Raw genomic sequence first — 12245 nt, 5'->3', positions numbered from 1 at the left:
TTTGTTTTACGTATATGAGAATTTTCCTGCATGTAGTCATTCTGTACATCCATGAGTAGAAGCCCATGGAAGCTAGAAAATGAGTTGGATCCCCTTGAACTTTGAGTTATAGGAGGTTGTGAGCTACCATGTGTGTGCTGGGAACTGGACCCAAGTCCTCTGTAAGAACAACCACTAAGCCATCTCTCTAGTCCCTCTTTTTCCTCCTATCAATAAATAAGTAATCTGTAGAGCTATTCTTTGAGTTCCTGTCTCCTAACAACTTATTTACTGAGGATGAAGGTGTCTGCCGTGGCACACGCATGGAGGCCTGAGGATGAACATGCATGCTGTGGCACACATGGAAGTCAGAGAACAATTTGAGGAGTTGGTTCTCTCCATTATCTGGGTTCCAGGGATCAAGCCAGGACTCAGCAGGCTCTTTTTTTTTTTTAATTACATTTATTTGTGTATATGTGTGTGGGCACATGTGCCCTGGCATATATGTGGAGGTCAGAGGACAACCTGTGAGAGAGAGTGGGTTCTCTCCTTCTACCATAAGGATCCCAGGAATCCAACTCAGGTGGTCAGGGTAGCAGCAAGCACCTTTACCTATTGAACCATTTCCCCAGTCCCAGTAGCCTTTTTAATCACTTGAGGATTCAGAGTTCAAGGCTAACTCGGGCTATATATAAAGACTCTCTGTGCCCCCACCAAAAAAAGGCAAAATAAAACAGTCACTAATACAAATCTGATTTGTATTATAATGTTAAAATTACTTCACATCAGAAATTACTAGTATTTTGTAACATTTACTTTACATTTCCTTAAGCAGGGACAAAAATGAATGTTTTAACAAGCAGTGGAGTACCACCTCATCTTTAGAGCCCCTGTTCCCACAGCAGATCAAATTCTACATCAAAGACAAATCTATTTTCAAAGTTAGACCTGATGGCGCAGGCTAAAGAGTGAGTTCAAGGTCAGCCTGGACAACTTAATGAGTCCCTGTCTCAGAATAAAGTATTGAATACAGGTCAGTTTCAGAGCACTCGCCTTTATGTGCAAGACCCAGCTCCAATCCCTATGTCTTACATTCTCTCTCTCACCTAGGTGCAGGTATGAACCTGTCATCCTAGCTCTTAGAGGCTAGCAAAGTGTCATTTCAAGCTCATCAAGGCCATTACGTATAGTGAGGAAAGAATGGAGAGGGAAGGAGACCATACACCAAATCAAAGATAAAAATCTAGGTCACATAACTAGCCACAGAGAGATATTCTGGAGCTATGAAGCCTTCATAGGCTGGAGGGTGCTGGCAGAATGAGCTAAAAAGTAAGACCATTCCCAGCACAAAGACTTTACCCAAGATCCATTGTAGCAGTCCCCAGTGGGCACTGGGAGCAAAGGACAATCTCTTAGAGGGCATCTGAATAATCTAACTCGGCTCTGATTTTAGCATCCCTCCACCCTAAGAGGGAAAGGAACAAGTTCCAGTCTCTATCATTCGCCCAGGCTGAGCCAAGATTAGCCTATGTGCCTGAGGCCTCGAAACAGACATGGAGACAGTCAGGTCACTGGGCACAGGGAACAGGCTAGATATGACAGAAAGAGACAAAGCCTGAGGGCATCAGGACACTGGCACAAGTCTCTGCCTAGGTCCACATAGTTCCCCACCCACGAAAGGACTCTGCAGACATCAAAATACACCTGCAAGCTCCCAACGCCCACCAGACTGATAATCACAGGACCAGAACAGCAGCAGCCTCTGGGCTATTACCTGACTGGAAGACATATCGAGCCAGGCCCTGCATCAGCTCCGCTGGCCATGTTGGTGGGGCAGACTCTCCAGTTTCTCTCTTCAGACGAAATGTCAATTCAAAGCCAAAACCACTTGGTCCATCTGTTCCTGTAAACCTGAAAGGAGAAAAACATTTTCAGTTTAACTAGCACAGGATAAAGTTCTACAGTCTTTGTGTGGTGGTCATCACAAGATTTCCTCAACCTAAAGGGAATGCCAGGGTAAAGAAGTCTCTCCAAAGCCTGCTTTACCCTCCAGTGAGCTGCGGGTATACATGTACGATGTCAGCCCAGCCAAACTCCTACACTGGAACTCTTGAGTTATAAGTTCCAGATTTTGTGGTTCTAGGACATTCCTTTTATATGACAGAAGAAACACTACTGAAAATCTTCCTTATGCTCCTCTCTTATTCAGACTGCTAATGAGTACCCACTGAGTTTGCTAAGAACACATATCCTATGATCCAACAGTGGCTGTGTGCTCTGGGAAGATATGGCCTTCTTCTACTCCACCTCCAGGGACACCATGCCTAGCTATACTGAGTGGCTTCCTAAGTCACAGGTCCCACTCTCTTCCTAAGGTCAGTCCCCACACCTATCAGTGAGTGCCACCTTCTCTAAACTCCCATGAGCATCCCCCTCAGTCACTGAACCCCAAAGGACAACAGTGCAAGTCTCAGCTGAGTCCCTGAGACAGGTTACTACCAGAGGGGGCAGCGATGTCTACTCAAGAGCAGAACTTGGTTGGGGGAGTGCCACACCTACTCAGGTGAGGGAGGTATCTAAGGAGGAAGGAGTCCCCAAGAACTCCACAAAGTTTGCCAGGATGAGAAGGGTTAAGAGTTAAAATATGTTCATCATGTAATTTTCAGTAATTATATCTTGTACAAACATGAACCACAATGATTATACACATGTAAACTCAAGCCATAAACTAAAATGACAGCCAACACTTTCCTTCTATGTCTTGAGAGCTGAAAACACTATCAGTGTCCAACCCTGGAACCCCTCAGAGCATCTTCTTTTGTCAACGTCCCCAAGAGGCTAGCATGGGAGACTGGGCAGAAAGACACTGACTGGAGTCCCAGCTTTTGCTTTGTGTGCTCAGATGATCAGCCTCCAGGCGCCACTCCAGGAGAGAGCACCTCTGAGGAGCTGCATGCAATGGCCTTCCGACTGAAAATGCATCCGTAGACATCGTCGCAGTCACCTGCAACTGCATCTAAGGATGTGCGCATGTGCAGTCTGCTTGTTTTTCTGGTTTCCAGGTGGGAAGTGGAATCTATTTAGAGGGCACACATGGATTCCTGGGGACAAGGCAAACTGCTTAAAGTGACACTATTTAGACTATTTGTTTCCTTGATGAATTACTCTGTTGGGCCAAGTCTGCACAGAGTCTGTGGGAACAGCTACATTAAGGAAGCAAGCTGCCTCCCAGAGGCCGCAGGTTTGGAAGTGTGTGGAAATCCAGAGCTCTGTGAGATTGACTTTAAAACTCTGTAAAAGGCTGGGGCATGGTGGTGAGCAGCCTTTAATCCTAGCACTGAAGAGGTAGAGGCAGGTAAATTTGAGGCCAGCTGGTTTACACAGTGAGTTCTAGGCTAGCCAGAGCTACACAGTGAGACCCTCTCAAAAATCAACAACTAAACAAAACTCTACACAGGGACGTGGGTCACTAGGGCAAAAGGAAGATCTCAGGCAGCCACCAATTAGAGACAGCTTTGTAAAATGCATTAGACCATTGTTCCAGGGCTTTCATCTTGGGCCAAGGAAAATACATGATTTCTAACCGCAAAAACTTGAGAAACAGACTAAAAGGAACATATGCATTATAGACCGCACAAGGGCGAGAATCGCGGGCACAGAGAGAGAAGCCATTGCACCGTTTGCACTCACAGCACATCTCACTGAGCAGAGCTCTACACACACACATGCACACACACATGTGCACACCATCTGTCTCCACACTGGCTTTCTAAGCCAGCTCTGTGGTGGGCAGGCCAGCTCTCACTTGGCTGAGGAGGAGGGGCAGAGCCAGCCGGATGGTTCCCACCTGTGTTTGATTACCACCCACCAGGATGGCTGGACACAACCTCAACACTCTGAAACATGAGTTTGGAATGGCCCAGCCTTAGGATAAACACATGACTTGGGCCTGTCAAATTTCTTTTTCAAAGAAGGCTGTCCAGGCAATAACAGCCAAGCAACAAAATCATTCGGTGTTTAAAGTTCCCCAAAGGGGACTGGCTTGGTCTGGACCACTTCGTACAAAGGTTTTTCCTGCCAAAGAGGGTTTGCCTAACCAGAGAATGGACCCACTCCAAAGGAACAGCTGTCTTCCATGTCTTCTAGGATGAAATATGAGAGCAACGAGACATGTTCTCTCTCTCTCTCTCTCTCTCTCTCTCTCTCTCTCACACACACACACACACACATTCATGCCTCCTCAACTCACATATACTTATGTACCCACACACACACTATATATATATGCAAAAAAGTTTATAAAGTAAAAATGTTATAGTGATTTAAGGTTAATTAATTATTGAAGAAAATGATTTTTGGAGATTGAGTGTGGCCTACGTGTCAGTGTTTATAAAGTCTGTAGTAGTGCATCACAATGTCCTGGGCCTCACACTAACCACAGACTCAGCCAGACAAGCTCTAATCCTGGAACTGCCATTCACAGCAAGTGTGCTATGTAGGCATAACTTTTTTTTTCACAAGCTGGGCAGTGATGGCGCATACCTGAAATCCCAGTACTAGAGGCAGAGGCAGGCAGATCTCTGTTCAAGTTCAAGGCCAGGCCAGTCTACCTAGAAGGTTCCACAGTCAGAGCTAAACAAACTGTGTCTCAGAACAAACAAACAAAAAAGATTTATTCATTCTGTGTGTGTGTGTGCATATGTATGGGGACATCAGGGAACCGCATGCCCCGGCACAAACGTGACCATCAAAGAACATTTTGAGGAGCTGGTTCTCTCCTCCAGCTATGAGGATCCAGGAGAGCAAACTCAGGCTGTCGGGCTTTCAGGTGTTACCTATCTACCGAGCCTCCTCACAGCCCTGCTGCAAACCTTTATGCCATATCAGCTATTATTTACAGTAGTGGTTACTAGTTCTGGGAACTCACCAGAAGGGAATAATCTTGTATTTGGAAAAAAGCCTTTGGCATAAACATATCCAGTAGTATTTATCAAAAAAAAAAATCCCAGTGTTCTATAAGTAGGGGCTTATATAAGTTTCTGGTGCTTCATTAGGACACCACCGTGACTAAAAGCCAGGGCTAGCAAGAAACAGACTGATCTGTGTGAGCTCTGAGAAGCAAAGGGCCCTCTGTGCCCTACCTGGTGAGGTGGAACCAGGTGACATCCAACCATACACTAGAGCCTCATCAAGTCAAATGGTCATGAGAGTGGAACGTCTGGGCATGGCTGGTGACAATGCAGCTGCTAAAGAAACATGGGTGTTTTCAAAAACTGAAACAATTACTGCAATGAGGCAGGAATTTCATGTCTGGGTATCTACACAAAAGCCTGAAAATAGGGTCTCGAAAACCCTGTTGACAGCAGCATTACTCACAACAGTGCTGGGGCAGTCACAGACAGCAGAGGCAATCCAAAAGCCTGCTGCCAAGGCGAGTAAACAGAAATGTGCAGATACGAGACAGCCAACCATTCAGCCTTCAAACAGCATGTAGTGGCATATTCCTATATTCCCAGAATTTGGGAGATGGAGGCAGGACTATCAACAATTCAAGACCACCCTCAGCTATATAGTGATCCTCAAGGCCAGCCTGGGTTGTAGAAAACCCTGTCTCAAACGCAAGCACACACACACACACACAAATCTGACAATATGAGTGAATCTTGAAGATATCATGCTAAGTGGAACAAGCTCGACACAAAGGAGCAACCCTGCAAGCACCCACTCAGATGGGGCAACTGGAATAGTTAGACACAAAATACAACTGTGGCTTCTAGGTGTTGGGAGATGATGTGGGATTTTGGGATAGCATCCCAAAGGCTGAAGGAGTTCCCACAGCAGAGACATGGAGAATGAGAACTATTATTTTGAATAGGTCCAGTTTCAACTGGAAAGACCAAAACGTTCTAGAAACTGAAAGTGATAATGTCTGTACACTAATGTAAAAACCTATACCTAGCCGGGCGGTGGTGGCACACGCCTTTAATCCCAGCACTCAGGAGGCAGAGGCAGGCGGATCTCTGTGAGTTCGAGGCCAGCCTGATCTACAAGAGCTAGTTCCAGGACAGGAACCAAAAGCTACGGAGAAACCCTGTCTCGGACAAAAAAAAAAAAAAAAAAAAACCCAAAAAACTATACCTAAACATGGTGGCAATGGCAATTCATATCATGAATATTTTACCAAAAGTGAATGGGCATTAAAACAAACAAATTAAGTGCTCACTTCGGCAGCACATATACTAAAATTGGAACGATACAAAGAAGGTTAGCATGGCCCCTGCGCAAGGATGACACACAAATTCGTGAAGTGTTCCATATTTTTTTTTTTTTTTTGGTTTTTCGAGACAGGGTTTCTCTGTGGCTTTGGAGCCTGTCCTGGAACTAGCTCTGTAGACCAGGCTGGTCTCGAACCTACAGAGATCCACCTGCCTCTGCCTCCCGAGTGCTGGGATTAAAGGCGTGCGCCACCATCGCCCGGCGTGTGTTCCATATTTTTAGTAGGACTGAGCCAGCAACCTGGGCCAGATCAGGCCTGAGGCAGTGAACTCCACAGGAGCAGGTACAGGGGAACAACTGCTGAGCGAGTGGGCCAAAGCCAGAGACCACTGTGGGTCCAGATGTGAATCTGGGACCTTCAAGGGAGTAGACCTGAGCCAGGACCCCTGTGGGTCTGGACGTGAGTATAGGACCTCTGAGGAATTAGGCCTGAGCCAGGATCTCTGCAGGTCTGGGCGTGAGGATATGATAGTTTACATAAACGACCCCAAAAATTCTACAGCTCATAAACACAGTAATGTAGAAGGATACAAGATTAATTCAAAAAATCAGTAGCCCTCCTGTACACATGTGATAAATGGGCTGAGAAAGAAATCAGAGAAACACCACCCTTCACAATAGCCACAAATAGCATAAAATATCTGGGAGTAACTCTAACCAAACAAGTGGAAGACTTGTATGACAAGGACTTTAAATTTTTGAAGAAATTAAAGAAGACACCAGAAAGTGAAACGATCTTCCATGCTCTTGGGTAGGTAGAATTAACATAGTAAAAATGGCAATCTTACCAAAAGCAATCTACAGATTCAATGCAATGCCCATCAAAACACCAGCAGAATTCTTCATAGACCTTGAAAGACCGGTGCTCAACTTCATATGAAAAAGCAAAAGAATCCAGGATAGCCAAAACAATCCTGTACAATAAAAGAACTTCTGGAGGCATCACAATCCCTGACTTCAAACTCTACTACAGAGCTACAGTACTGAAAACAGCCTGGTGTTGGCATAAGAACAGAAAGGAGGACCAATGGAATTTAATTGAAGACCCGGATATTAATCCACACACCTTCGAACACCTGATTTTTGACAAAGAAGCAAAAAAATATTAAATGAAAAAAAAGCATATTTAACAAATGGTGCTGGCATAACTGGATATATCAACATGTAGAAGAATGAAAATAGATCCATGCACAAAATTCAAGTCCAAATGGATCAAAGACCTCAACATCAAGTCACACTGAACCTCAAAGAAGAGAAAGTGGGAAATACACTTGAGTGCATTGGCACTAGGAACCACCTCCTAAATATAACCCCAGTAGCACAGACACTGAGAGAAACAATTAATAAATGGGACCTCCAAAAACTGAAAAGCATTTGTAATGCAAAGGACACGGTCAACAAGACAAAATGAGAAAGGGAAAAGATCTTCACCAAACTCACATCAGAAAGAGGTCTGATCTCCAAAATATACAAAGAACTCAAGAAAGTGGTCATCAAAAGAAAAAATAATCCAATAAAAAAAATGGAGTACAGACCTAAACAGAGAACTCTCAACAGAGGAATCTCAAATGGCTGAAAGACACTTAAGAAAATGCTCAACATCATTAGTCATCAGAGAAATGCAAATCAAAACAACTCTGAGATTCCATCTTACACCTGTAAGAATGGCCAAAATCAAAAACCCTGATGATAACTTATGCTGGAGAGGTTGTGGAGAAAAGGGAACACTTCTGCATTGCTGGTGGGATTGCAAGCTGGTACAGCCCCTTTGGATGTCAGTGTGGTGATTTCTCAGAAAATTAGGAAACAACCTTCCTCATGACCCAGCAATAACACTTTTGGGTATGTATCCAAAAGATGTTCAATCATGCCACAAGGATATGTGTTCAACTAAATCATGGCAGCATTGTTTGTCATAGCCAGAACCTAGAAACAACCTAAATGCACCTCGACCTAAGAATGAATAAGGAAAATGTGGTATATTAACACAATGGAGTACTACACAGCAGAAAAAATAACATCTTCAATTTTGCAGGCAAATGGGTGGAGCTAGAAAACATCATTTTGAGTGAGGTAACCCAGACTCAGAAAGACAATTATCACATGTACTCACTCATAAATGGTTTTTAAACATAAAGAAAACCAGCCTACAAATAACAATCCCAGAGAACCTAGACAACAATGAGGACCCTAAGAGAGACTTACATAGATCTGATCTACATGGGATGTAGCAACAGACAAAATCTCCTGAGAACATGGGGACCTTAGGAGAGGATTGAAGAGAAGGGAAGAGGCAGGGAGGGGAACAGAGAAAAACGTAGAGCTCAATAAAAATCAATAAAATTAAAAAAAAATTTAAATCCATGAAGCAAAAGCTAACAAAAATTATCAAAAATACCTGTAGTTGGATGCAGGAAGATGAGTCTCAGGAAAATAAAGGCCGAGGGCGAGATGCACACCATATCCTAGCACTTAGAAGGCTGAGGGGCTACGTGTAGGCTCCTATCTCAAAAGTCAAAATAAGGGGTCAATGAGATGAGTCACTACAGGCACTCGCCACCAAATCTGATGACCCGAGTTCCATCCCTGGGCCCCACATGCTGCAGAGAACTGACTCCCATAAGTTGCTCTGACTTCCACACATGTACTGTGATATGCATGTAAACACGCACGCACACACACACGCAGATGACTGAGGTAGAATGGACACTGAGGGGCATCACCTGACAGTTCAGTGTCAGCTTCCTTGGCCCACGGATGCCCAGGGTGGGCTCCAAAGCCACACCGCCCCAGGAGCCCGGTAAGAGGCTGGCATAAAGAGTGAAATAGCACAAAGACAGGCTGCAAAGGCCAACTGAACTGATGTCATCGCCTCAAGTAGCTTCTGGGTGACCCAAGGGCAAATTAACCCTCCTGTGGCCCAGTTTCCTGTCTGCACACTGGAATAAGTACATTCTCCATATAGAGCACAGACTGCCAACCTCAGGCAGGAGAGCATCTTTGACTATCTTCTTAGAGTCAGCTCGGAGCCACCTGTTCCCACCCTCTCACACCTCAATTTTAACTCTTGCACTCGTGGACACAGCCATTCAAGAACCACTGGCCAGAGTCTACCAGCTTTGTCCAGTTTCCTGGCTGTGGATTCCTCCCAAAGACCTCGAACTTGGCTTGAGACTTTTTTTTCTTTTTCTTTCTTTTTTTTTGTATTTATTTATTTAGTAGACAGTGTTAGTTTCCATATCTGCCTACAGGCCAGAATAGGGCACCAGATTTCACTATAGATGGCTGTGAGTCACCATGTGGTTGCTAGGAATTGAACTCAGGACCTCCGGAAGAACAGTCAGTGCTCTCAACCTCTGAGCCATCTCTCCAGCCCGAGACTTTTTTTTTCTTGAGACAGGCTTTCTCTGTGTAATTTTGGCTGGCCTGGAACTCACTCTAATCTGCCTCCCAAGCAGCGGGATTAAATGCATCGCTACCTCCCCAGCTGTCCTGAGACTTCGTGACCACTACTGTGTTCTATGCTGGAATTCTGTAAATACTACTGAATAGACGTAAGCAGAGGGATGTTTTCACGTTGAACTATTCAAAATTACTGATAACATCATTAGCCATTTAGAAACAGTGTTTAGTGACAATACTATACTGGGTAGTAAAACTTAGCAAAAAAAAAAAAAACTAAAAATTTTTAGATATGCTTATATGGCAATATTCTTCTAGAACTTAAGACTTCTTTAAAACTCTGAGTTATATTAAACCATTCTCTATAACCTTTATAAAAAGAAAGGGAAGCTGGATATGGCAACAAGAACTTATAATTCTAGTATTTGGGGAGGTGAGGGCAGGAAGATCAGGAGTTCGAGATCATCCTCAGCTACATAACAAACACAAGGCCAGCCTCAAAAACAAAAAATAAAAAAGGAGGATGGGATGGTAAAGAGGAGTCAGGGAGGAAAGAAAGAAAAAAACATCATCCTAGGGCCATGGGTCCTGGGTTCAGTTCCCAGCAAAAGGAGAGAAGGAATAGGAAGAGGGGCATAGAGACCACGCTCACCCTGAGAGCAGAGACTGTCAGCTCTGCCCTTCACATGCCTGCTGTCTGCTACTCCCTGTCCAATCAGACAGCACACATCTGACTCACTGGAGTAGCCCCTTCCCGAGATGCCTTGCCAGGGGCCAAGGACCACGTTCCCACAGCATTCCTCAGGTTTAAAGCAGTAGTTCCCAGGACAGACTCAGCTAAGAATCCGACCAGACAAACTTTCCTGCTCCCAATACTTTAGGAGCTTAACTCTGTCCTGGGCTTTCAGGGAGCAAAGAGCTTCCCAGACCAAGGCGTGGAATTTAAGTAAAGGCCAGGATCAGCAGGCCCTTTCCCACAGAGCAGTGGAGGCTCGGCCAGCCCTCCTCTGTGGAAGATCTGCTAGACCTTGCTCCCTGCATTCACAACCACCTCCAGACTGCAGCGCTCAAACCCAGAGGAACCCAAACCAGCTGGGCAAGCTAAAAAGAACTGTGAGTGGCGGTGGTGGTGCACACCTTTAATCTCAGAACTCGGGAGTCAGAAGCAGGCGGATCTCTGTGAGTTTGAGGCTAGCCTGGTCTACAAAGAATTTCAGGACAGCCAGGGCTACAAAGAGAAACTTTGTCTCACCACGCCCCTCAAATAATAATAAAATAAAGTAAAAGAACTCTGACGGCTGCCATTCCTCATTTTGACTTTAATCAACAACCTTACAAAACCTTTAAAAATTAAGAAGATAAGCTAGACCAATGATGGCAAGTCACAATCTGATTTGGGAAATGGGCCTCTCGGCACTCAGGTGTATAACTCAAGAGCTCCTTGCTGGCCCAAGAGTCAGAAGATCTGCCCAGAGGTTCTCTGTCCACCCACCATCTCCTAAGGCAGCTAGATGCCTTAGAAGACCAAGGACATGATCTTTCCAGCGTCTCAGTCCCCCTAGGGCAAGGGCTGTTCTTTTTGTGTGTGCTGTACACGGAGTACATCACGTCAGAGCTGAGCGATGCCAAGTGGTAATGACAATCCCATCATTTCAAGGAGACAATCAGACCACGACATCAAACTACAAACAAGATAAGCAGTGTTAAAGAGCCAGGAGCTTTCCTCTGACTGTCTGTCGGGCTCAAGCACATTCCTGATGCTCCTGGAGCCACCTTTGCAGCCATCAGCTAACTCTGTTCTTCCGCTTCCCACTAGAGCAGAGCCCCAGCTCTGGTCAAGTTCCCTGAAACACTACTCTTGCATTCATATGGCATAGCTGTGTCCCCATTAGCCAACCATGCATTTTCTGACTGACACATTCTTTTTTCAAAATGAAACAGTTTATTTTAATTATATTTTTAAGACTAATTTTTTATGTGTGATGAGTGTTTTATTTGGATGTATATACACACAGTACATGTGTACCTAATGCTGGAGCAGGTCAGAAGGCATTGGATCCTCTGGAACTGGATATGAATGGTTGTGAGCCACCTGTGAGTGCTGGGATTTGAAAATTGGTTCTCCATAAAAGCACCAAGTGCTCTTACTTGCTGAGCCATCTTCCGGTTCTGGCTATCGCATTTTTAAACTTTTTATTTATTTTTATTTTATAAGTACTGGGGTTTTTTTTTGTTTTTTTTTTGGTTTTGGGTTTTTTGTTTTGTTTTATGTTTTGTTTTGTTTTGTTTTCTTTGCCTGAATGTATGTACGCGCACCATGTGGATGCCTGGTACCACATGACCCTCTTGAATTGGAGGAGGCTGTGGGCTGTCATAAAGATGCTAAGAACCACACCCCAGGGCTCTTAACCACTGAGCCATCTCTCCAGTGCTAACTACCACACTTCTCACGTTGCCTTCAGACTACATGCTCACCCTGTCCCCTGGCCTCCTTTAGGACCACACTGCTGTTCCTAGAATGCCTCAAGGTCACACTTGCTTCGACTCTGCAGTAGCAGTCTTCACTATCTAGGTCTGTCACATAATTG

At 44.7% G+C, this 12245-nt stretch overlaps 1 protein-coding gene and 1 non-coding gene across 3 annotated transcripts in view; one reads left to right on the top strand and one right to left on the bottom strand.

Moving 5' to 3' along the window:
* Positions 1-12245, bottom strand: part of Sufu (SUFU negative regulator of hedgehog signaling) — a 104178-nt gene that overhangs the window by 63079 nt on the left and 28854 nt on the right. For both annotated transcript variants that reach the window (XM_075974281.1, XM_075974282.1), the window contains exon 3: positions 1754-1890. In XM_075974281.1, coding sequence (XP_075830396.1) covers positions 1754-1890 — 137 coding nt within the window. The remainder of the gene's footprint in view (positions 1-1753; positions 1891-12245) is intronic.
* Positions 6195-6301, top strand: LOC142851502 (U6 spliceosomal RNA). Its single transcript, XR_012910815.1, has one exon. It is a non-coding gene; the product is annotated as a U6 spliceosomal RNA (small nuclear RNA).

This window comes from Microtus pennsylvanicus, chromosome 5 (genome assembly GCF_037038515.1).
Source record: "Microtus pennsylvanicus isolate mMicPen1 chromosome 5, mMicPen1.hap1, whole genome shotgun sequence".
In the NCBI taxonomy this organism is placed as follows: Eukaryota; Metazoa; Chordata; class Mammalia; order Rodentia; family Cricetidae; genus Microtus; species Microtus pennsylvanicus.
Note: the sequence above shows the minus strand (reverse complement) of the source record. Positions and strands in the feature narration are given on the sequence as shown.